This window comes from Rattus rattus, chromosome 2 (genome assembly GCF_011064425.1).
Source record: "Rattus rattus isolate New Zealand chromosome 2, Rrattus_CSIRO_v1, whole genome shotgun sequence".
In the NCBI taxonomy this organism is placed as follows: Eukaryota; Metazoa; Chordata; class Mammalia; order Rodentia; family Muridae; genus Rattus; species Rattus rattus.
The window spans coordinates 43565942-43587041 of record NC_046155.1 but is presented as its reverse complement, the minus strand read 5'-3'; the positions used below and the strand labels follow the sequence as shown (position 1 = coordinate 43587041).

Sequence of the window (21100 nt, the reverse complement as noted above, 5' to 3'; positions counted from 1 at the left end):
AATTACTTTGTAAATGTATCAGTTGGGCCTGGAAACCCCATGATAAGTTTCTCTTTGCCCTTTGACCAATTGTAGCTCTCTGCAATTGTCTGCTGCAAAGATAAGTCTTACAGCATTTTAGTGACTTCTTACATTGTGTAAGGCTAATTTAGATAACATTAAGAAACCATTATCTTCCATTAATATTCTTAGAAGACATTGATTCATGTGGAATTTGTTTTAGCATTAATTATGAGGTGGGGCTTCAATTCCTCCCTATCCCAACTGCATGGTGTCAGCGAGCTGGGTTTTTTGGGTTACCTCTCCCCCCACACCTTTCTACTTCATGTTTTGCCAACAGCAAAGATTTTTTGAGTTTATATTTTTTATTTTAAAAAAATCATATAAAATTACTATAGTCTTTTTTTTTTCTTTTTTTTTTTTTTTTTTTTTTTTTTTTTTCGGAGCTGGGGACCCGAACCTAGGGCCTTGCGCTTGCTAGGCAAGCGCTCTACCACTGAGCTAAATCCCCAACCCCTACTATAGTCTTGAAATGTGTCGGTTTTTTTATTAATTTTGTCTTTTTATCAAAGTACTTTTAAAATATTTGGAATGTAGTTCTAGACCTTCAGGTTTGTTTGGTTGTGTTCACTTTTTATTGAATTTTAAAATTTGGAACGGTATAACACATATGCAGAAATACTGGCCTTTAATATTTCTGCCATTATTATTGATATTTTTAAACTATCCATTACCTAAATTGGTGTTTAATTTATAAAGTATAGTTATGAGTTTACTTGATCTCATTATTTTTTTGTTTCTTTTAGAATTTCTGATGTAGGAGGAAATTCATACCCCAAATGAAACTTTGTTGAATTTACTGTCTCTAATAAGTTTTGTGTTAGTTTTTTTAAGTTAATATAGTTATGTCTGTCAAAGTCTTAATTTTTTTTCCTCCAGACATAGCGATTTCCTGGTTTTCAGGTCATCCTAGTTAAGTTTTCTTTGTAGTATTCATAATTACTTGAAAATTTCTCATTCATTTTCTTTTTTTTGTTGGTTATTTACATTTCAAATGTTGTCCCTCATTACCTTTTGTTTGTTTGTTTGCTTGCTTGTTCTTTCCTGTCTCTTTAAAAGTCTTCATTCCATGAGCTCAGTCTTGCTTTGCTGCTCACTGTTGTATCCAGTGTCTACGGAACAGAACAGATGGCACAGAGTAGATTTCTGTTGTCAAGTAGTTCTGGCTGGTACTCGTCTCCTTTTCCTATCATTATTATATCCCACTTTTCTTCTGGAAAAATTATGGTGGCAAAGTAGAATAGTGAAAATGGTTATACTTGCTTCCTGTGTTATTTAACAGAATGAGTTATTATATTCTGACACTGAGTTTAGAACAGGTAAACTCATTTCATCAGCTTCTTCACCATTCCTGCCACTGTGTGTGCATGCATGCGTACACATGTGCACCCTTGTGTATGTGTTTGTTAGACATTGTTTTTTGATACATTGTCTTTGTTTCCTTAAATATCTTATGGTTCAGTTAACTCCTGGTATCTGCTATACTGAGTATGATGTCTCCCAAGATTGGCAAGCTTGTAGCATGTTCTGCCTCAAACATCAAATTCTTTAAAAGGTCCACTATGAAAGTCTCAGAATGAAACCAATTATTTGTACAATTACTACACACACACACACACACACACAAGGTATTATTTTATTCTTCTTTTTATAAGACTGGAAAGATAGTTGACAAGTCTTTAAATATAGTATGTCTATACTTCTCTCTGAATCATAGTTATCCAGAATGGAAGTTACCTTTATGTCTGGTGTTCACACTGTGAAACCTGATTCCTCATAAATTCTGGTTCTACATTTTTGACTTCTGAACTTGCCACTGAATTGTCCTTATGACCTCGCAGGCCTTACTTTGATGTTTGTTGTCCCAGAGAATCTTATTCCGTCCCACATGATGTTCATACTAGTATGATAGCCCTCGGCATACCTACAGATTTGATTATCCTTTTCACATAGGAAGTGTTGTTGCTTAAAAGTTCTGTTTTTGTTTGGTTTGCGGTTCTAAGGTCCCAACCCAAGGACTCCCTGATGCTAAGCAAGCATTCTACCATTGAACTATAGCCCCTGATCCACTTAAAGATATTTTGAATGCTTGCTCTTAAAATCTTTGTCCTTGACCCTCTGAGTGGTGGGGTGTTATGGTACAGAGTCTCTAATCCATTAACTCCTCTCAGGATGGGTCATGGCTGCATCTCAGTCACCTTAGTTTTTGTACCTTACTAATCTCTAGACTGGGCACAGCCATATTTGCCAAAGGTTTGGGTGACCCATGGGTACCTTATAAAGGATTTCTGCTGTTCATTGTCCCCTTGCACCTACCTCTTGTAGTCCATCAGGCCCAAGAGGACCCAGGCAATCTAAAGAGGAGCCTAGCATGCACCTTCCTCTCCAATAAGCCCCAAGGCAGCTGTTCCACATATAGAGGACTAAGATCACAGTAGGTAATGTGCCTGTGGACCTTAGGCGAGAGGTAGAAGAATTATCTCCCTGGAAAGCTGCAGAAACTATATTTTGGAAAATTGATTGTAAAATAAAGAAACCATTACACAGCATTACTCATCTCTGCATCAGATCTCCCATGAACTTAATCATGATGTGAGAGGTTTCAAGGTGGTTGCCATTCCTTCAAGATCCATATTTGGACTAAGTCAAGCTTATGAGCTCTGCTTTAACATCCAAAGACTGACTCTACCTTTGCCCAGTCTGGAAAACATTTTGCTGTGTATAGATGTTAAATGGTTTTGTTCATTCTGGCCATGGAGACTTGTCCAGATGAACTGGGAAGATGTCCTCCTCAGCTTTCATACTGTTCAGGCTCATCAAGCCAATTTGAATAATGAGAAGACTTGGGAGTCATTCACCAGGCGTTATTTCCTGGCTGAATGAGAGCCGAATAGTCATGTCTGAGGCGCTCCTTCTCAGAAGGGCAGTGTCGTCCAAGTAGCCTCATGTCGTACACACTGCTCATCTTTCCCTATGGTTGGTGTACTTTCCCTATTATTGGGATCTTTGGATGTATACATTTTTCTAAAGCAAATGAGTTGCTGCAGGAGTAAAGCAAGAAGCCCATCTGTGAGGGGCTCTGAGGGACGCTGGTCTCTAGGGGCAGTTTTGAGGCACTGTTATTGAAGTGTTTGACAATTATGAAGTCATTGAAATTTTCCCTGTTCTTAAGTATATTTAATAAAGATAGTCCTGTAAAACAAAGCCAAGAACCAAGCTGCCGTTTTTAGGCAGAAAGTTTGAAGACCTTAGACCAATGGTTCTCAACCTTCCTAATGCTGTGACCCTTTAATATAAGTTCTTCGAGGTAGGGGGATAGCATTTAAAATGTAAATAAAGAAAATATCAAACAAAAAATATAAGTTCTTCATGTTGTGGTAACTCCTACCCATAACATCATTTCTTTGCTACTGTTATGAGTCATAATGTAAATATATGACATACAGATATCTGCTATGTGACCCCCACCACCAGGGGTTACAACCCACAGGTTGAGAACTACTGTTTTAGACTCTCTTCCCCTCCTCTCCCCTCCCCTCCCCTCTTCCTTTCCCTCTCTCTCTTCCTCTCCCTCTCTCACCCAAACAAGGCAAACATGGCTTAACTCAAAATGCCTGCACTTCTCCAAAGAAAGATCAGTCAAATACTTGATTTTCTCCACCTCTACCTTTAGGTTAGAGAGGATAGGCCCACCAGCCTTTTGTCTAGCCAATAGTTTGGATGTTTACCACTCATTCTATATGTTGAACTATAAACTTATAAAGTATTCTGTGTTTGTTCTTTGAAAGCAACTACCAACTTTGAAGCAGTAGCCCCTCCCTGGAGGAAACTTGAGGATATTTTACAGATGTCTGGAAATATGGCCCAGAAATTGGTGATCTCTGTGTCCCAGCTGTAGTAGTAGGGAACTTGTATGTATTTTCACAGATAGACTGGAGAAGTCACTTGCCTTCATCCTGTTCTTTTCAAGATGTTTTCTCAAGTAAGGACTAGAAATTGAGCAAAGGAGAGAGACTTTGTTTGTTTGTTTTTGGTCTTTTGTTTGTAAATGAGGAAGCAAGTGACTTTTAGACCTGTACAATGGCAGGCAGCATTTATGTATGTGGGTGTTTTGCCTTCAAGTGTGTCTGTGCACCACATGTATGCTTGGTGCTGGGGAGGACTTCAGATGCCTTGGGACTGGTTACACTTCTGAGCCATGGTGGTGCTGGGAATCAAACTAGGTTCTCTGGATCTCTAACCATTGGACCATTTCTCCTGCCCTCAGAGGCTGAGATTCTTCAGTCATCAGAAGCTTGACAAATGCTTTCTTGTGTGTCCATGGTTGGGAACCTAACTCATGATGCTGTTTCTTGCAGTCTAAAATCCCCTTGTGATTTTTTTCTACAATGCTAGAGAATTCCTTCATTTTATAAAAACTTAAGCAAAAACATATGCATTTTTTCCAGTCTTTTAAAATAAAGTCTTTACTTGGTCTGTACTATGAGCTTAGCTACCAATGGGAATGTTATTTTTCAATAGCCAGGGTTAAAAAATGAACCCTGAGTGAACTGAGAAAGAAAGAATTGTTGGAAAGTCTGGGCTGATGAAGTAAGTAGGCTAGCAAGGAGAGGCGCTTACTGCCTGGGGCCCGCCTGGTGGAAGGAGAGGACCTGCAAGTTTTCCTCTGACTGTGCCTGCATGTACACACAGAAGTAAATGTAAAAAGGCCTTTAAAAAAATAAGATTCGTGTGCTTAAAGATTGTTACTTAAACACTTAGCCAGTTTTCAGAGAGAGATCCAACCCTGATTTATGTGTGCAGTATCGCGGTAGGTGCAGGATGTTTGGTTAGCAAATGCAAAGCCTCCAGAGATAAGTTCTTAGTGTGTGAAAGTCAGCCTCCAAAGCAACAGATCCCAAATAGATACTCTTAACTATGCCAAAGTCCACTGTGATTAGAACAGCCAAGTATCAGTAAGGAATGCCTACAGACACAGATAAACTGTGTTCTAAATGGACTCTAGAAAGGAAGAGTGCAAGCTCTGAGTTGCTAGTTTTCTAAAGCAGTGGTTCTCAACCTTACTAACACTTAAATGCTGTTCCTCATGTTGTAGTGACACCCACCATAAAATTATTTCATTGCTACTTCATAACTGTAATTTTGCTGTTACCAACCATAATATAAAAAATGTCTTATATGTTACCCTGTGACTCTCAAAGGCTATCTGATAGGTGACCCCCACAGGAGTTATGACCTATATATATAGGTTGAGAACCACTGTCGTAAAACTTTGGGCTGCTTTATACTGCCGACAGATTGTAACTTTAGGACGTGGCCATTGGCTCACTGGACACAGAATTCAGTTGCATACACCTGCCTGGGACTTCATTAGCTTCTAACATCATTTCCCTCTCAGTTTTGTTCCTTTGACTGACTTATCTTCTTTGGTTTGTAAATTTGAAATGGCAAGCAAAACTCTCCAACTACAGAGGTTTGTAATCTATTTTCTAAGAGGAACTGTCCCAGTTTAAGTTCTTTCAGGAGGAGTAAGGTGGTTTTTCTCTTGAGGTCAGGCACCATTTAAGTAAACTGGTAGTTCACCTTTGACTCTTGATGTGACAACAGACTATGTAGGTTTTCCAGTGGGATCCTTGTGTAAGTTAGTGGGAACTGTTACAATTGTTGTTGAAATGAGTCATCTGAGAAGGAGTGGTTTCTTGGACTTCTTCTGTTGCCTTCTGTTTGGAGTTTTGTTATTCTTAGGTAAGTGCCTGTGTAGCCCAAAGTGACCTTGAACTCCCTTCTGGTCCTCCTGCTGTTATCTTCTCAGTGCTTAGATTATATGAGTGTATACTCCCATGCCTACTGTGAATACTTATTTCTCATATATATATTGGCTTTTCTTTTTTTTTTTTTTTAGGCTGTGCGTGTTACAAAACCCAAAATCCCAGAAGCCATAAGAAGAAATTTTGAGTTAATGTGAGTAACACTCAGGGGGTCTTAATATTTTCTATTTAGAACTATTTATATATTAGTATAACAGTCTAGGGAAAAGATGGAAAGTTTAATCTGTGATTGGATAAATAGCTGTGCTCTGTATTTTAGTAATATTACCTTTTGTATCTTAATTCCCAGTAAATTCTTACTAGATTTCTCTTTATGTGTGGACATGTCCAAAGCAGTGCTCAGAGATGCAATCTGTTGTGAAATGATTGCTGGAGATACAAGGAGCTATGATCTCTATATATAAATAAAGCCGTGAATGAAATATTAATAAAACAGGAAAGCCTGTTAATGTCGAAAAGAATGTCCATTTTGTTACCTTATTATAATGATAAGAATAGATAAGTCCCAGGGAATTCAGGGCCCTCTTATGACCTGCATGGCCACTATAAACACACGCTGCACAGACGAGCATGCAGGCAAAACACCCATACACAGTTTTAAAGGGGAAAATCTTTTTTTTAATGAGTAGATACTTAGTTGGTATAAAGCTTAGGGATTTTTTTTTCATTATTTTGTGATAATTGCCTGAGTTTGAGTTGACTCCTGAGTCTTTTTCTTTTTAATTTGTCCAGAACTGGGAAGAAAGACATTACATGCCTGACATGGGATTAGTTTCTAAATGTTTTAAAGGATCTGTTTATGATGATACTTAAAATATTTGAAATAGCAATATTCTCAGAGAGTGCATATGAAAAGAATAAACATGTTTAGAAATTTTGGCTGTTGGGAAGAAAATAAGAGATGCTAAATGAAAACTAACTACAAAAACCAGGACGACAGTAGATGAAGACTGGGGCTGGGGATGTGACTCATGGCAGAGGGCTGACCTGACATACACAGGGCTGAGTGCACATGCACACACAGGGACAGGCAGAGAGGAGGAGAGAGAGAGAGAGAGAGAGAGAGAGAGAGAGAGAGAGAGAGAGAGAGAGAGAGAGAGAGAATATAGGGTGTATTGACTCAGGGTCCAAGGAATAACAGTACTGCTCTAAGGTAGAATGACCCTGAGTCGTCTTTGTTTCTAGTCTGTCTTTGTTAGGCAGAGTTTTATTTCCTCTGATTGATTGTAGAGCTGTGCTTTAAAACCAAAAATCATGAAGTGTCAGGCTGAGAGGTAGATTAGGAATCTGAGCTGCTCGTAGAAATAATTTTTTCAAGGATCAGGGAGATAGATGATTGCTTCCACTAATGATGAGTCGTGTGGGTTCTCTCCTTCCTCCCTCCTGTTCTCACTCCCCCTCCCTCCCACCTCCCCTCTCTCTCCTTATTCAGAAGGGTCGTATATGGGACAAGCTTGAGTTAGCCTCTCACACCCGTATGTTACTGTACCGTATCCCCAGGACCACAAAGGAGGGAAGATGGGAGGAAGATGGGAAAGGCAGAACCTTTTGTGATTTGTATGTTTTACTTCACAGGGAGGCAGAGAAGACAAAACTTCTTATAGCTGCACAGAAACAAAAGGTTGTGGAGAAAGAAGCTGAGACAGAGAGGAAGAGAGCTGTTATAGGTACTTGGATTTTTTTGTGAATCGAATGACTTTGTGTAGGTATTGTAACTTTGTCCTGTTCTTCATCAGATTAGCATGATGTATAGTGGAGAATTCTGGAACCTTCATTGTACATTCAGATGTCCTTAAACCTTTAAGTAAGTGAAGCCAGTAGGTAATGAAGTGTGGCCTAGCTCCTTTTCAGTTTACGGTATAATTTCATTGTGAGCATGAATCTGTTCATTCGTGAACCCCTGCAGGAGAGTTGCTTTCTAGTGTGTTCTTACTACAGCACCTCTGTGTTGGCTGCCGTGCACACGTGCAGGAATTTCCTAGAGCAGCGTGACTCAGCAGAGGGTCCTAAGCCTTAATGAAACTGTCCAACTCCTGAGAGAATTTAAGAAGTTCTTAAAGCATTTTCACAGTGAATTTTTTGTAAGTTTTACTTATTAATTATTTTATTTATTTACCTTTCGAATGTTGTCCCCCTTTCCGAAGGTCCTCCCTCCACAACCTACCCATCCCGTCTATCTCCCCTCCCCTTTGCCTCTGAGAGGGTGCTCCCCCACCCACCCAGTCCCACCTCACCTCTCTAGCATCCCCCTTCTCAGGGCATCAAAGCTCCATGGACCAAGTGCATCCCCTCCCACTGAGGCCAGATAAGGCCGTCCTCTGCTACGTGTGCAGAGGGCGCCCTAGTCCCTGGGAGCTCTGAGTGGTCCAGTTCTAACAATTTGTTTTTATTATAGTTTGTAATCTGTTGGTTCCTAATAGATTGAAATTCAAGGAAAAGGTACTTTGGGTAGGTCCTTGAGAAGCAGCGGTTTAGAAAACATCCCTCAGGGCACACTTGCTGAGCTCAGTGTGTGGGTGGGCTTAGGTTTCTCTTGCTGCCAATCTGCCACCTCCCTAGTTCTTCCAACTCAGTGTCTTCAGCAGAGTTTGAATTCTGGATTCTGATCTCTGTGTTGAGTTCTCCTTTCTCTGCGTCCTCCTTACCCCTTGGAGTTGCCAGACTTCAAACATGCATGCCAGTTCAGTGATGGACAGAGGATCACATAATTTCAATGTTAATATCCTGGATTATTGATAATTGTTTATTTGGATTTAAGGGTTAAAGTAACCCTTTAAGGTTTACTGCCTTTACGTATCTTATGTCAGTTCTCTGATGGCTTTTTCGAACTGATTATGGTGTTCTTTGTATTTTTTGAGTACTGATCCTTCCCCAGATTTATGCTTTGCAAATGACCTTTTCTTCATTAGTGACTTACCTTTGAATGGAAGTAACTTTGAGATACAGATATCTGATTTTCACATATCCAGTTCATCACAAATCTGGTGGTTTGTGCCTTATTTTCTGTACCAGCTCTTTTGCCTCCACCAGTACCATTCATTCTAAACATTTAAAGTTCTGGATTTTTGTGTATGGGCCTTTCATTCACAGGGTATGTGAATGTCAGTGTGACAGATTTGTGTATGGGCCTTTCATTCACAGGGTGTGTGTTACTGTCAGTGTGACAGATCATTCACAGGGGTGTGTTAATGTCAGTGTGACAGGTTTGGCTTTACTTCTTCCAAATAGCAGCTCAGCTACCTCGACTACTGAGTAGTCCGTTGCTTTCTCTGTTTGAATGCCATTCCTGGTATACGGTAAGCTATTACATGCCATTTGCTCTGATGCTAAGATCTCTGTTGTGTTTTAACTCTTTGCTCTGTCTCCCCTGTTACTTCTTGCTGCTGGAGTTTTTCCTTAGCTGTTCCTCTTGGCTGTAATTGTTAACTATTCTTAATTATAATGTATTCAGCTAGGAGACTAAGGACCAGCTCACTTCTGTAAAATACTGTCAGGATTTTTGTTGGAACTACATTGAATGTACACTGATTTGGAGAGCATGGAAATATTTATGATACTAAGTCTTTCAAATCTCTTCTATTTATGAGAAATGTATTTTAAGGAGTATAATAATTAAAGATTAAGGAGATGACTCAGGGTGTAAAATGTAAGCAATTGTGAAAAACAGAAACACATAAAAACCTGGGGTGGGCTTGGTGGCCCGCCTGTAAGTTCAGCCTCACTAGGCATAGATGGACTCAGCGAGCTGGCAGCAAGACTTTATAGACAAGTTCTGGTTTCATTGAGAAGACCCCACTTTAACAAATAAGATGGAAGAGTCAAAGGGGATTCCTGGTATCAGCCTCTTCCTCCACATGCTGTGTATCCACATGCATATGCTCTATACGTTTGCCCGCACACACATGAGAACTGGAAAAAGTATTCTTAAGGGCCTTGATATTTGCTAGAAATTCATTCTATTAGTACCTGGTGTGGTGAAACACACTATAGTCCTAGTACTGGGGAAGCAAGGCCAGCCTGCTCTACAGAATAAGTTCCAGAACAGACAAATCTACAGAAAAACTGTGCCTCAAAAAGAAAAACAAAGAAAGCTGTTCGTGCCTGTGTAGCCCTGTAAGTTTTTGTTTGTTTCTGTAATAAGTACTCTCTTCTGCAAAGGAGCTTTTCTACCTTGTCATTGCTTTGTGTGGACAGTCATTGGTCTTTAGTTAGCCACAGCGCTGAAAATGCTAGTATCCAGAGTGCTATCCTGGGTTTTCTGTGAGCAATCGTGTTGTTTTTAGGTATCAGTAATTCTACTTTTCTTCTGCATAGAAAGATCACACCTTTCATTTCCTCTTGTTTCACTGCTTTAAGCTTTGGCCTCTGAAAGTAGCAGTGGCAGGCATTGAGCTGCTATAGTTCCATAACAATTGTGTCTTAACATTTGCTATTTAATGAAGTTCCCTTCTGTTCTTTGTTTGTCAAGGGCCTTATTAAGAATCATTGGAACTGAATTATTTTCTGTATATGTGGAGTTGATTTTTAAGCTGCTGATATGGTGGATTGTATTGTTAGATGTTACATTACTGGATCTTCTCTGTGTTACTCTGTTAAAGCGACATAGTCATTATGGGGAAGGGTCACATAATCTCTTGAAAGGCTTACTAAGAATTTTTACTTTTGTTTCTCATGAGGTCACCTTACAGTTTTCTTATAGACTCTTAGCATGTTTTACGTATTCGTATTTTGTTTGGTGCTGGGATTTGCTGTCTGTTGTGTGCTGTGTTTCTTCCAACTGCAGAATGACTTGAAGAACATTTATTCCCAGGATGGCTCGTGTGGTGTATACTGTTTCTTGTCATGGGTTTCGTGGACCCATGACACACTGTGCTTCACTGTGGTTTGTGCTGTTCTGTTTGCTTGTGCTTTGGTGATATCTAACCTGATTTCATTTCTCTATTGCATAAAAGTCTGCTCCATTATTCATTTCTCTTTAAGGCCTAGTAATTTTATTTTTGTTGAAATTTGTCTGTTTTATAGAATACTACAAATGGGGATGTGGACCTGTAACCTTCATGCAGCTTTGAAGCATCTGCTGTTCCCTCCCTTTCCTTACAGTGTTGTTGTTGTTGTTGTTGTTGTTGTTGTTGTTGTTGTTGTTGTTTGTACATTCTTTTTGTTGGATCAATTTTGATCTTATTATTTTTTGGAGAACTGCGTTTGGTTTTGGCTTACTTGCTTGCTTTCCAGTGTTATTTATGAATTTTTTCCTTCTGCTCTGTGAATTTATTTAACAGTCCTTTAAGAAACAAATCCTAGTATTAGATGCTTAAAACCAGTGACTTCCAGGTTTTCCTTTTTTTTTCTTTCCTTCCTTTCTTTCTTCCTCTCTTTCTTCCTCTCTTTCTCCCTCTCTTTTTTCCTTCCTTCCTTCCTTCCTTCGTTGCTTCCTTCCTTCCTTTCTTTCTTTTGGTTCTGGGTTCTTTTGTTTTGCTTTGCTCTGGTTTTAGTGGAAGCATGTAGGAGTGTACATTTTCTTTTGAGCACTGCTTTGGTCTTGGAGAATTTGTTTAGTGGCTCTTCTTTGGCTTATATGTCTAGTTTTCTTTTTAAGGTATTTCCATTATCATTTCATCATTAGTCCATGAGTTATATGTATTTTTTTTCAGTTTTTGGTTTAGTGAGCTTTGAGACTCAACCTTTTTTATTATTGAATTTTAGTGTCAGTTACAGTCAGAAGATAACATTTGCTGTATGGGTCATCAAGTTGTGTGTTGAAATCTGCTCTATAGCCCTTTTCTGTAAATGCCCCACGTGTATAAATATTGTCTCTGTCTGGTGGATGCAGGTTTCTGTGATGATTGACTGCATTGTTTGTGCTCTCCTCATTTTGTCTTTGGTCCTATCAGTTACTGAGAACATTGTGTAAAAACGTTCTACTATACTCATTGTTGATTTACAACTTTTTCTTTATTTTGAGCCTATATCATGAGGGGCATTTACATTTGGGATTGTTAGTTTCTCAGGAGGTTTGTTACTGGCTTATAATAACATTCTTTATTCCTAAACATATTTTATAGCATAAGACTCACGCTGTCTAATGATAGCTGTATGGTTATGCCTCATAACATAGCTATGTTCTCTTGGCTGTTTTCTTGGTGTATCTTCTCATTCTTTTACTTTCAACTTTTCTATGTCATTATGTTTTAGGTGTGTCTCTTATAAACAGCATATAGTTGGATTTTGTTATCTTATCCAATGTGAGAATCTGTCTTTTAACTGGTGAGTTTTAGTCTTTTTATATTTATTGTAGTTGCTACTGTATTTAGATTTGTTATCACTCAATATGTGCTATTTACCATGTATTTTCCTCTACTTCTTTTTCCATTGTGAAGAGTCTGTATTCATTTTATTTCTTTTACTTGACATTCTGTGTCTAGAATGCACAACTAGTCATTACTTGTGAAATGTGTATCTGACTCAGTCAAATCTAAAGTTAAATAGTTTCTTTGTCCTCGGATAATACTTTAAAATGCTTTAACTCTCACCGTCTTCTCCAGTCTCACCTGCCATGGTTGCTGTCACTGTCTCCGTGTTATTTTTAATCTTCTCGCCCCTTACTCATCACTGCTAAGGACTCCTGGAGTGAACATCTGCTTTCGTTTAAAAGTGGTGATCTTTCCCTCGGCTTCAGACAGTTTACTTTTGCCTACTATTTGGTTGTTTTCTTGTTTTGTTTTTCTAGCATAGGCAAAGCTTGTTTGGTCTTCCTTGGTCAGAAGTGCTGTCAGTTCATCCTCAGATGGTCCATCAGCTCACAGTTCTGCACCACACCAAATTCACTTGTTGTCTGTCTGCCGTATGTGGTTATGAGCGTGCAGCTGCGCGGGTTGTTCTGCTTTTAAAGTCGCTGCTCGATCTCCCGCTCTCCTCACTAGGCTCTGGGCAGAGTTCTTTAGTCCAGCCTCCCTAGAGTTGTAGCCTCTGGAGGTCTTGGTTTTATTCAGAAGTCGGTGTGAATGTACAAGGCTTATCTTGTCCTGTTTGGAGCACTGCTCACATGCCTCTCTTTCCTGTGAAATAACCACTGGGGGCTGCCACCATACAATCCTCAGCTCTCTCTTCTGTGCCACTGGAGGGCTTTCATTCTTGTTTCTGAACTCGCTGTGCATTTTAAGGCAAATTGATTGTTTTCATGACACTTTAGGGCATACCTCAAGTCTACTCTCCCTTGTCTGGAACTCCAAGTCTGGTTGTGCTATTCATTAGTTTCTTCCCATGAAGTGCAGAGTGGTGTACCTCAGTCTGTTTTTAAGCTGATATAATACAGATTGATTTCACTCAGTTGAGTCCTGGGGTAATTTATAAAGGATATTGCCTTCTGAAAAAAGAAAAAAAATATTTGGAAAATTTCTCTCTTGTTTTATGTTTTCTCCCAGAAGCCAGAGATGAGATATGCTAAAGTATCTCTTGGGCCCTTTGGGGGTTTCATACCATGTTTACAGGTGTTTTAGTCGTTTATAGAACATGGAATGTGTTTCATCTGACTTAGGTGCATTCTCCCATGTATTTTACATCACCTCTAGGTTGCTTATACCTAGTAAATGAAAGGTTTTTGGAAACAGTTGTTATACTAAGCATTTAGGGAATGATAACAAAAAAAATGTTTATGTCCACTACACATTTTTTTTACATTTCTGAGTATTTTCTATCTGTATTTGGTTAAATCTTCAGATAAGAAACCTGTGACAATAGAGGACTATAGCCTTCATAATCTTCATCTGAAAAGGAAATTTGAGATATTATTTTAAGGATGGAGGTAGAATTTCCAGTGTAATTAGAGCCTTTCTTGTTCGGTCCAGGGAGCTTTGGTTTGGACAGATGTTTACTAAAGCTGTTTAGTTTTCCCTGTGTGCACTTGGATGTGGCAGCTACTGTGCTCACTGTGAACATTTGTTTCCATAAGTAACTCATTTCCTTCTTTGATAGGGAATGTCATATTTCCTTATGTCATATTCTTGATGGCCACTTAACAGTAGATCCTGAATGTATTAACACTAAACTGTGCAGCCTGCCACTCAAACCACAGGCTTTCTTTATTGTCTTTTCTTGTTATCTGGCTGTGTACTTTCTATATATAGGGTTTTGTTTTGTTTTGTTCTTTTCGTTTATCCTATGTTATTTATTTTATGCTTCATGGCATATCCCTACCAGGTCATGTTCATTAATTCCTACAAAATGTCTTCTTGGTTTAATTTCCCTATTCTGTTTTTCTCTTGCCACCATATGCCATTGTCCTACGCTGCCATGAGTTTGTATTGCTTCACTTTTGTACCGGTCTTTACTGTTTACCTGTGAACCATTGTTCTATAGTCTCATGAAAGACTGAAACTGTTAACCTTTCATAACCTTCTTCCCACAAAGCTTGCACTACCAAGATAGAACAGTAAAGAAAGAAGGAAATTCTCTTCCTCTCAGGTTGTTTCTAGAACAGATAAAACCTTGGAAGCAGTTAGCCACACGTAATTTATGTTATACCATGTACTGCTGATTCTAAGTGTGTTTCTCTTTGTTGTGTTCTTATAGAAGCAGAGAAGATTGCACAAGTGGCAAAAATTCGATTTCAACAGAAAGTGATGGAGAAAGAAACTGAAAAACGCATTTCTGAGATTGAAGGTACAACAGTGAAAAGTTGAACTTCTGGATGTCTTGAGCTGCCTCTCTGCCTCAGGACCAGGTCTTGATTGTCTTGTGGGGGAGACCATAGGGTGTGCTGTGCTGGTCTGGAGGAAGTAGCTACCCTGATGCTCTAGACAAACACAGCAACAAGAAAGCAAGCAAACAACAACAAAGCCTATAGAATCTAGTTCTCTCTTCAGTCTGTAACTGATGGCTCAGCCTTTCGTTTCCTTTCCTACAATGGGTCTTTTTAGCTTTCACTTTATTTTCTGATGAAGTATAAGAATTCCTCAAAATCTTTTGTTAAAATAAGTATCTAGAGAGGTGGCTCAGTGGTTAAGAACACCGGCTACTCTTCCAGAGGACAGGTTCAATCCGCAGGCCACGTGATTACTGTCTGTAATTCTAGTCCCAAGGGCATCTTCTAACATCCTCTGTATACATATGGTGTGCAGAGATACATGGCAGGTAAAATACCCATATACATAAAATAAAATGGAACAAAAAGCTTTTAGGCATATGCACGGTAAGGGCAGGAGAGATGACTCAGTGCTTAAGAACACATACTGCTCTCCCAGAGACTCGGAGAACCCATGTTAGGCAGTTCTCAGCTGCCCTCTCCCTCCCCCTCTCCTCTCCCTCCCCCTCCCCCTCCCCCTCCCCTCCCCTCCCCTCCCCTCCCCCCCCCCTTTCTCCTCCTCTTCCCCTTCCTCCTCCTCTTCTTTCTCTCCCTCTCTCTCTCCCTGTGTGTGTGTGTGTGTGTGTGTGTGTGTGTCTCCCTCCCTCTCCCTCTCCCTCTCCCTGTGTGTGTGTGTGTGTCTCCCTCTCCTTCTCCCTCCCTCCCTTCTCTGTGTGTGTCTCTCACACACACACACATACTTTAAGCACATAAATTAAACACACAAATAATTTTTTTAATGTTCAGAATAATGAACTTAACCACCACCAGTTTGTCACATGAAAACAGCAATAACAACAAATTAGCTGGGGAAAAGACACGGTCCAGTTGTAATGAAAAATGTAAAACTCTGAAATCACACAGTGGTCTGTTCATTATTCAGCTAATGCCTTGCATATGCTAATGCAGATAGATGTTCTTAGTCCAGTCTTTATGCTTGTACATAGCTTTTTCTTATCTCTGTTAATTGAGTCTAGATTATGCCTATGGTTGTTTGCCTGACCCCCACCTGGGTGAAGGCTAAGGCTCTAGGTGGTGGGAAGTTGGAGGGAGAAAGAGGACAAAGGAACCACTTAGAACACCAAACGAGTTAACGCAAAAGTTAACAGTGATGAACTTTAATTCCCCCTAAAAAGGAGCTGTCCTGAGGATTCAGATTTTTTAAATTGTTAAAGTTATAACTTAAAGTAAGGCAAACAATTGAACTATTAAGAGATAAAAAAGGTTCTCACTCTCTCTTCCGCTCTTCCACTCTTCTTCTGCTCTTCCTCCCTCCCTCTCTCTCTCTCGCTCCCTCTCTTCCTCTCTTGGCTTGACATGAAAAAAAAAAAAAAAGAGAGATAAAAAAGATACTCTTACCCAAATGTGGGACTACAGTAGCAATTTTCTTTCATTTCAAACATGTTGTTACTGTTTTCTTTGCTAGACGCTGCGTTCCTGGCCCGAGAGAAGGCGAAGGCAGATGCCGAGTATTATGCTGCGCACAAATATGCCACCTCAAACAAGGTGACCGCTCTCATGCCCTTCCCTAGGAACTGTTTCTGGTGTGCATTTCATTTCCTGGGTTCTAGTGTATTCGATGTCAGAAAAGGGGAGTGGCCGACCCATCATCAACCAATTACATAGCAGACATATTGATACCCATTGTTAGGGAGGGAACATTGTCTGTTTTTATAACAGTAAAAAGTAAAGACCAACAGATGCATGAGCACAGGTCAGATGCCATAAAACCGTTCATTTGTCCTGTAAGGAGGGGCTCCGAATAGTTGACAAGCTCTTGAGAAAGTGGCAGAAAAAGAGGAAAACTGAGTTGGAATAACTTTCCAGATAGCTTTTCAGAATAGAAGCTGAACTTAGAGTATTGTTTGCTCTCAGAGTCGTCCTTGCATTTTCTGGGGTGAGATACTTTTTCACGGTTGAAGGCTGACTGTGTATTATGGTACATTTGTATCCCTAGCCCTTCCTGCCGCACGCCTGTAGTACTGATTTAACATCTTCTCACATGCACATTTCCACAGTATAATTTAGAAACAAATTTGACCTCAGGGGAAACAAAGTGGAATTTTGTCAGATGAAAGCAAGATGGGAACTTTATACATCCACTGGTACAAGTTGGGAGTTAGCGATCTGGCCCGGCAGAGGCATCAGGATCTTATTATTGGGTTTGAAGAGATGGGTGAGAGTGCTTGCCGCACTTTCAGGGGATCAGAGTTCAATATCCAGCACCTACACTGGGTGGCTCACAACTCCAACTCTAAGGGTTAGATACTGTCTTCGTCCCTTCGCAGCTGTGTGCACATCTGCGCACACAAACATATGTATAAACAAAAATAAGGTGTCGTTTTTTTAAATAAAAGACTTTATTATTAAGATCAAACTTATTCTGAAAAGGGTAGTCATTTTATACCATCATGAGAAATGCTACTCAGATATCAGTGTGTGTTAAAAGGGCTTTAAGAAGTAATTTAGTTGTGCTGTATGATCAGATGTAATTGCCGTGTTTTGGCCGAGGACCAGAGTCAGCTGGAGAGGGTGGAGACGCCAGAGTGCAGAGAGTGACTGATCACACTGCAAAGGACGGGACAGACGAGCCACAGTGGATGACCAGAGTAGTCCTGGGGGGATTGGGAACAATGAGTTCTAAACCAAAAGCAAGTTTGGTTGAAAATATTGACACAGAATCCTAGTAGAGAGGCTGATGATGGAGGTCGGGTGATAGAGTGCATGGCTGGGCACTCAGTTTGGTCTCTAACACCACATGAACCTGGGCGTGGTGACGAATGTCTAGCATCCCAGTAATCTGGTGGTAAAAACAGGAGTATTAAAAGTTCAAGGTCATCCTCTGCTACATAGCAAGTTTGAGGCCAGCCTGAAATATATGAGGTCCTTTTTCAAACATTAACTGTTGGTTGAAGCAGTTCTGGTGGTTGACAGACACCCATATTTTCACAAATGATTTAAACAGCCAACTTCTGCATAAAGGCAAGATGCCAGCTTAGGTGATTTCTAGATGTCTAGATATACTCCAATTCTCAAATTTGGTTGAAACGGTTGAATCACTGAGACACCTGGTTAAACAATTGTGGACTTCGGCTTTTCCTTGGAAACCCTAACACTGATTTGTTGAATTGTATACTTCTCTCAAGAGAATCAGAAATGCTGTGTCATTTCCTCGTTGAGTTGAGAAAATGCATGTAAACTACTTTATAAGCTACAAAAGAAATACTGTGTTATTTGATCCTCAATCTATTTTTAAAAAATATGGCTTATCCTACATTAAGACAGGAGTTTGTTAAAGGAATTTTAGTCAAGAACTTAGCTGTTCATAGGACAGACACACTCCATAATGAAATAGGGTCACTGACAAGCATTTCAAGTTGAATCGTGTTACTCAGGAGAGCACCTGCAGAAACAGTCTTCGGGAGAAAGAGCTGACTATTGCACCAACTGTTCTAATTCTCTGCTCTTGTTTACCCCACACAGCACAAATTGACCCCAGAATATCTGGAACTCAAGAAGTACCAGGCCATTGCTTCTAACAGTAAGATCTACTTTGGCAGCAACATCCCTAACATGTTCGTGGACTCCTCTTGTGCTTTGAAGTACTCTGATGTTAGGACTGAAAGAGAAGGCTCCCTTTCCCCTGAGGAGACTCATGAACCCTCTGGAGAGAGCCCCATCCAAAACAAGGAGAACGCAGGTTGATGCAAGAGGTGGAAATGTTCTCCATGTCAGGATGCGACCCAAGGGGCTAAGTGGGAACAGTGGTTATGTGGACTCTTAAGATTCACAGGGAATTTGTCCTCTGTTGTGATTCTCTTGTCATAGTCCTGGTTTGCCAGCTGACTACAGGATAGACCCAGCTGTCTGGCACTCAAATGGTCTCTGCAGCCACAGTTTTATCAAGTATCCTGTATGTGTTCCTTTGTAAACCGGTACTCATGAAAGAGGGAAAGTCTGATGCTAAGATACTGCCTGCACTGGAATGTCTAACACTATATAACAAGCTGTGTTTTGTTAAAGCTGAGGTCTATTGAATAATGTTTACATTGGTCCCTGAGGACATGTGTGCTCAGACATTCATGAGCTAGGAGGCCAGAGAGAAGACCTTCAGAAACAGCAAGTTAAAAAAGACGAGTGTCATGAGGCACTTGGGACCCAGGCTCTCTTTAAAGTCTAGTTCCGGCATTCTTCTGTGTGATAACAGCCAGACCTCTGGGTTCCTAGGAAATTTATCTTCCAGTTGAGCAACCATTTACTTGATACAAATTGTACCTTTCTGTTTTTCTATAGTCAGGTTGGTGGCCTGCAGGGACACGCACTTTGCCACCCAACCAGAGGTTCCTCGCAGAGATTCCCAGTCACTAGTTTTTTGCATTAGCAGACTCAGAGACACAGAAAGCAAACGAAATTTAGGGGAGATTAAGCCGCACTGCACCGAAGCTGTGGGGCCTCATGCTTCCTCTGGTCGGTGATGTCCTCCACCTCACTGTCCCAGCCCATGTGTGACTAAAGTGCCTGGTTTTAGCCACAAACTGCTTAGATGTCACCTCTTGGCCGACCAAAGCTGGGACACGGCTTTAACCAGACATAGGAGCAGTGTGCAATCCCTAATTCACTGCACAGTATTATACCATAATTGCAGGAAGTTTTTATTTTTAAAACTGGATTTGGGGCACATTCATTCACCCCAGCACTTCTGTCTAAAGGCCAAGGTTCTTTTGGACTGCCATGGTCACTAACACACTGATTCTCCTCAAAGTAGGTCACAAAGTGTGGTACCAAGTGACCTAGAGAGCATCCTTAGTCATCTTTGTCTCCTTCCCTGGGATGCGGATATCAAAGTTGCTTTTTCCAACTTCACCTTCTCTAGGAAATCAGAATTCTTTTTGACTCCTTGGGCAGCCATTGAATTCATTTTCCATGAGAAGACAAAGTTAGCCTGTGGCTTTAGGAGATCTATTTCATCCAGACCTTGGCCCATCACATTAGCTTTCCTGGAATCTTGTGCTGCACTGGTAGACCTGAGTCTGCCCAACTTGTTGACAGCTCTTGTGTATACTGTGTTGAAGCCAGACAGAAAATTATGGGGCCACTTCCTAAAACCTCTCAGCTGTTGATCTCACAGCAGCTCAAGGGTTGTGCCAAACATTTTACTGAGAAAGGAGAGCCCAGATTTGAAGGGTTTTCCCCGCCTAGGTCTTATAGTGTAGAGGCATTTGTAATATGGAAAAAATAATTTTTCTCATTTAATTATAGAAATTACCTTTAAACAGATTTTGTGTTCTTTGGCCCTTCTTACAAGAATTTTTGAACTATCCAATACTCCTGTTATATGTTGCTGCAGATGTAATGATTGTTGTGGGATATCTGGATCATTGAGCTTTGTGCTTTCATTCCTAGACATGTTTCTTATTCCCATCTAGTGAGATGCTGTTGCCCCAAAGTGATGGTTGTGGGTTTTCTTACCAGTCAGGCCCGGTGAGGAATAGGGAAGCGCCACTGTGGAAGATTAAAGAAAGCGCTTCCACCTGAGCTCCTTCTGGAGCGAGCGTCCCTGTGCCCACTCAGCGAGCTTGTCTGACCATCCTTCAGGGACGCTCCTTTTGGTAAATATACACTGTAATCTTTAAGTCTAAATTTATATGTGAAAGTTAACTTTTTTAAAAAACCTAAATAAAATTATTTTCCTATCAGTGATTGTGTGTTTTGTTTTCTCCAAGTCTTCACACTTCTCTGTTGCCGTAGCATGTTCCACGGCTGTCTGTATCGTACTCCGAGCTAGTAGGGAGCAGTAGTTGGGGAATCCCGGGAAGGAGGCCCTTTATTTGGCTTTTGGGACTCCACCATACTATCCCACCTTAGACCAGGGAGCTGTGACTACTAATTTGAACTCGTTATCCTATAGGCATTGGTATTAAGATGAGTTCTGCCCATTCTGGTAAGAAAGAGTGAAGTAGCACAGTGAAGTGTGACTCCTACTGGCTCTAAGATGACTAAGTCCAGTGTGTGTGGCCCAGGAGCTTAGAATCTGCCTCTGCTGTCCTTTCCAGCCACGCTCCTCTAAGGTCCGGGAGTGTGCCTTCCCTCTGTTTCCCGTTGTGATGCTCTGTCCTGGCCTACTTTTCCTCTCTTATGGCAGCAGCTGTCCTTTGCCAACTCCTAAGGATCCTTCATCACCTTGGAGAGCCCACCCTGAGCTGCGCTCAGAGCCAGGTTTCCATTCACCCTGTATGAAGGGTCACCCTGCCTCGGACCTGCTGAGGGTCTGTCATCACTTCCTGGGCTCTGTAAAGGCAGTGGCCGTGGCTAGATTGCTGCCTGGGGAGTGTATGTAGTTCTAGCTGCTGAGTTGGTGTTTGATCCTTGAGAC

General features: G+C 40.6%; 1 protein-coding gene across 1 annotated transcript in view; it reads left to right on the top strand.

The window, feature by feature from the left end:
• The window catches only part of Erlin1 (ER lipid raft associated 1), a 35283-nt gene extending 14856 nt beyond the window's left edge, over positions 1-20427 (top strand). The window contains exons 8-12 of the mRNA XM_032892032.1: positions 5963-6021; positions 7464-7555; positions 14457-14546; positions 16154-16233; positions 18211-20427. Coding sequence (XP_032747923.1) covers positions 5963-6021; positions 7464-7555; positions 14457-14546; positions 16154-16233; positions 18211-18432 — 543 coding nt within the window. The 3' untranslated portion in view covers positions 18433-20427. The remainder of the gene's footprint in view (positions 1-5962; positions 6022-7463; positions 7556-14456; positions 14547-16153; positions 16234-18210) is intronic.
• The last annotated feature ends 673 nt before the right edge of the window (positions 20428-21100 follow it).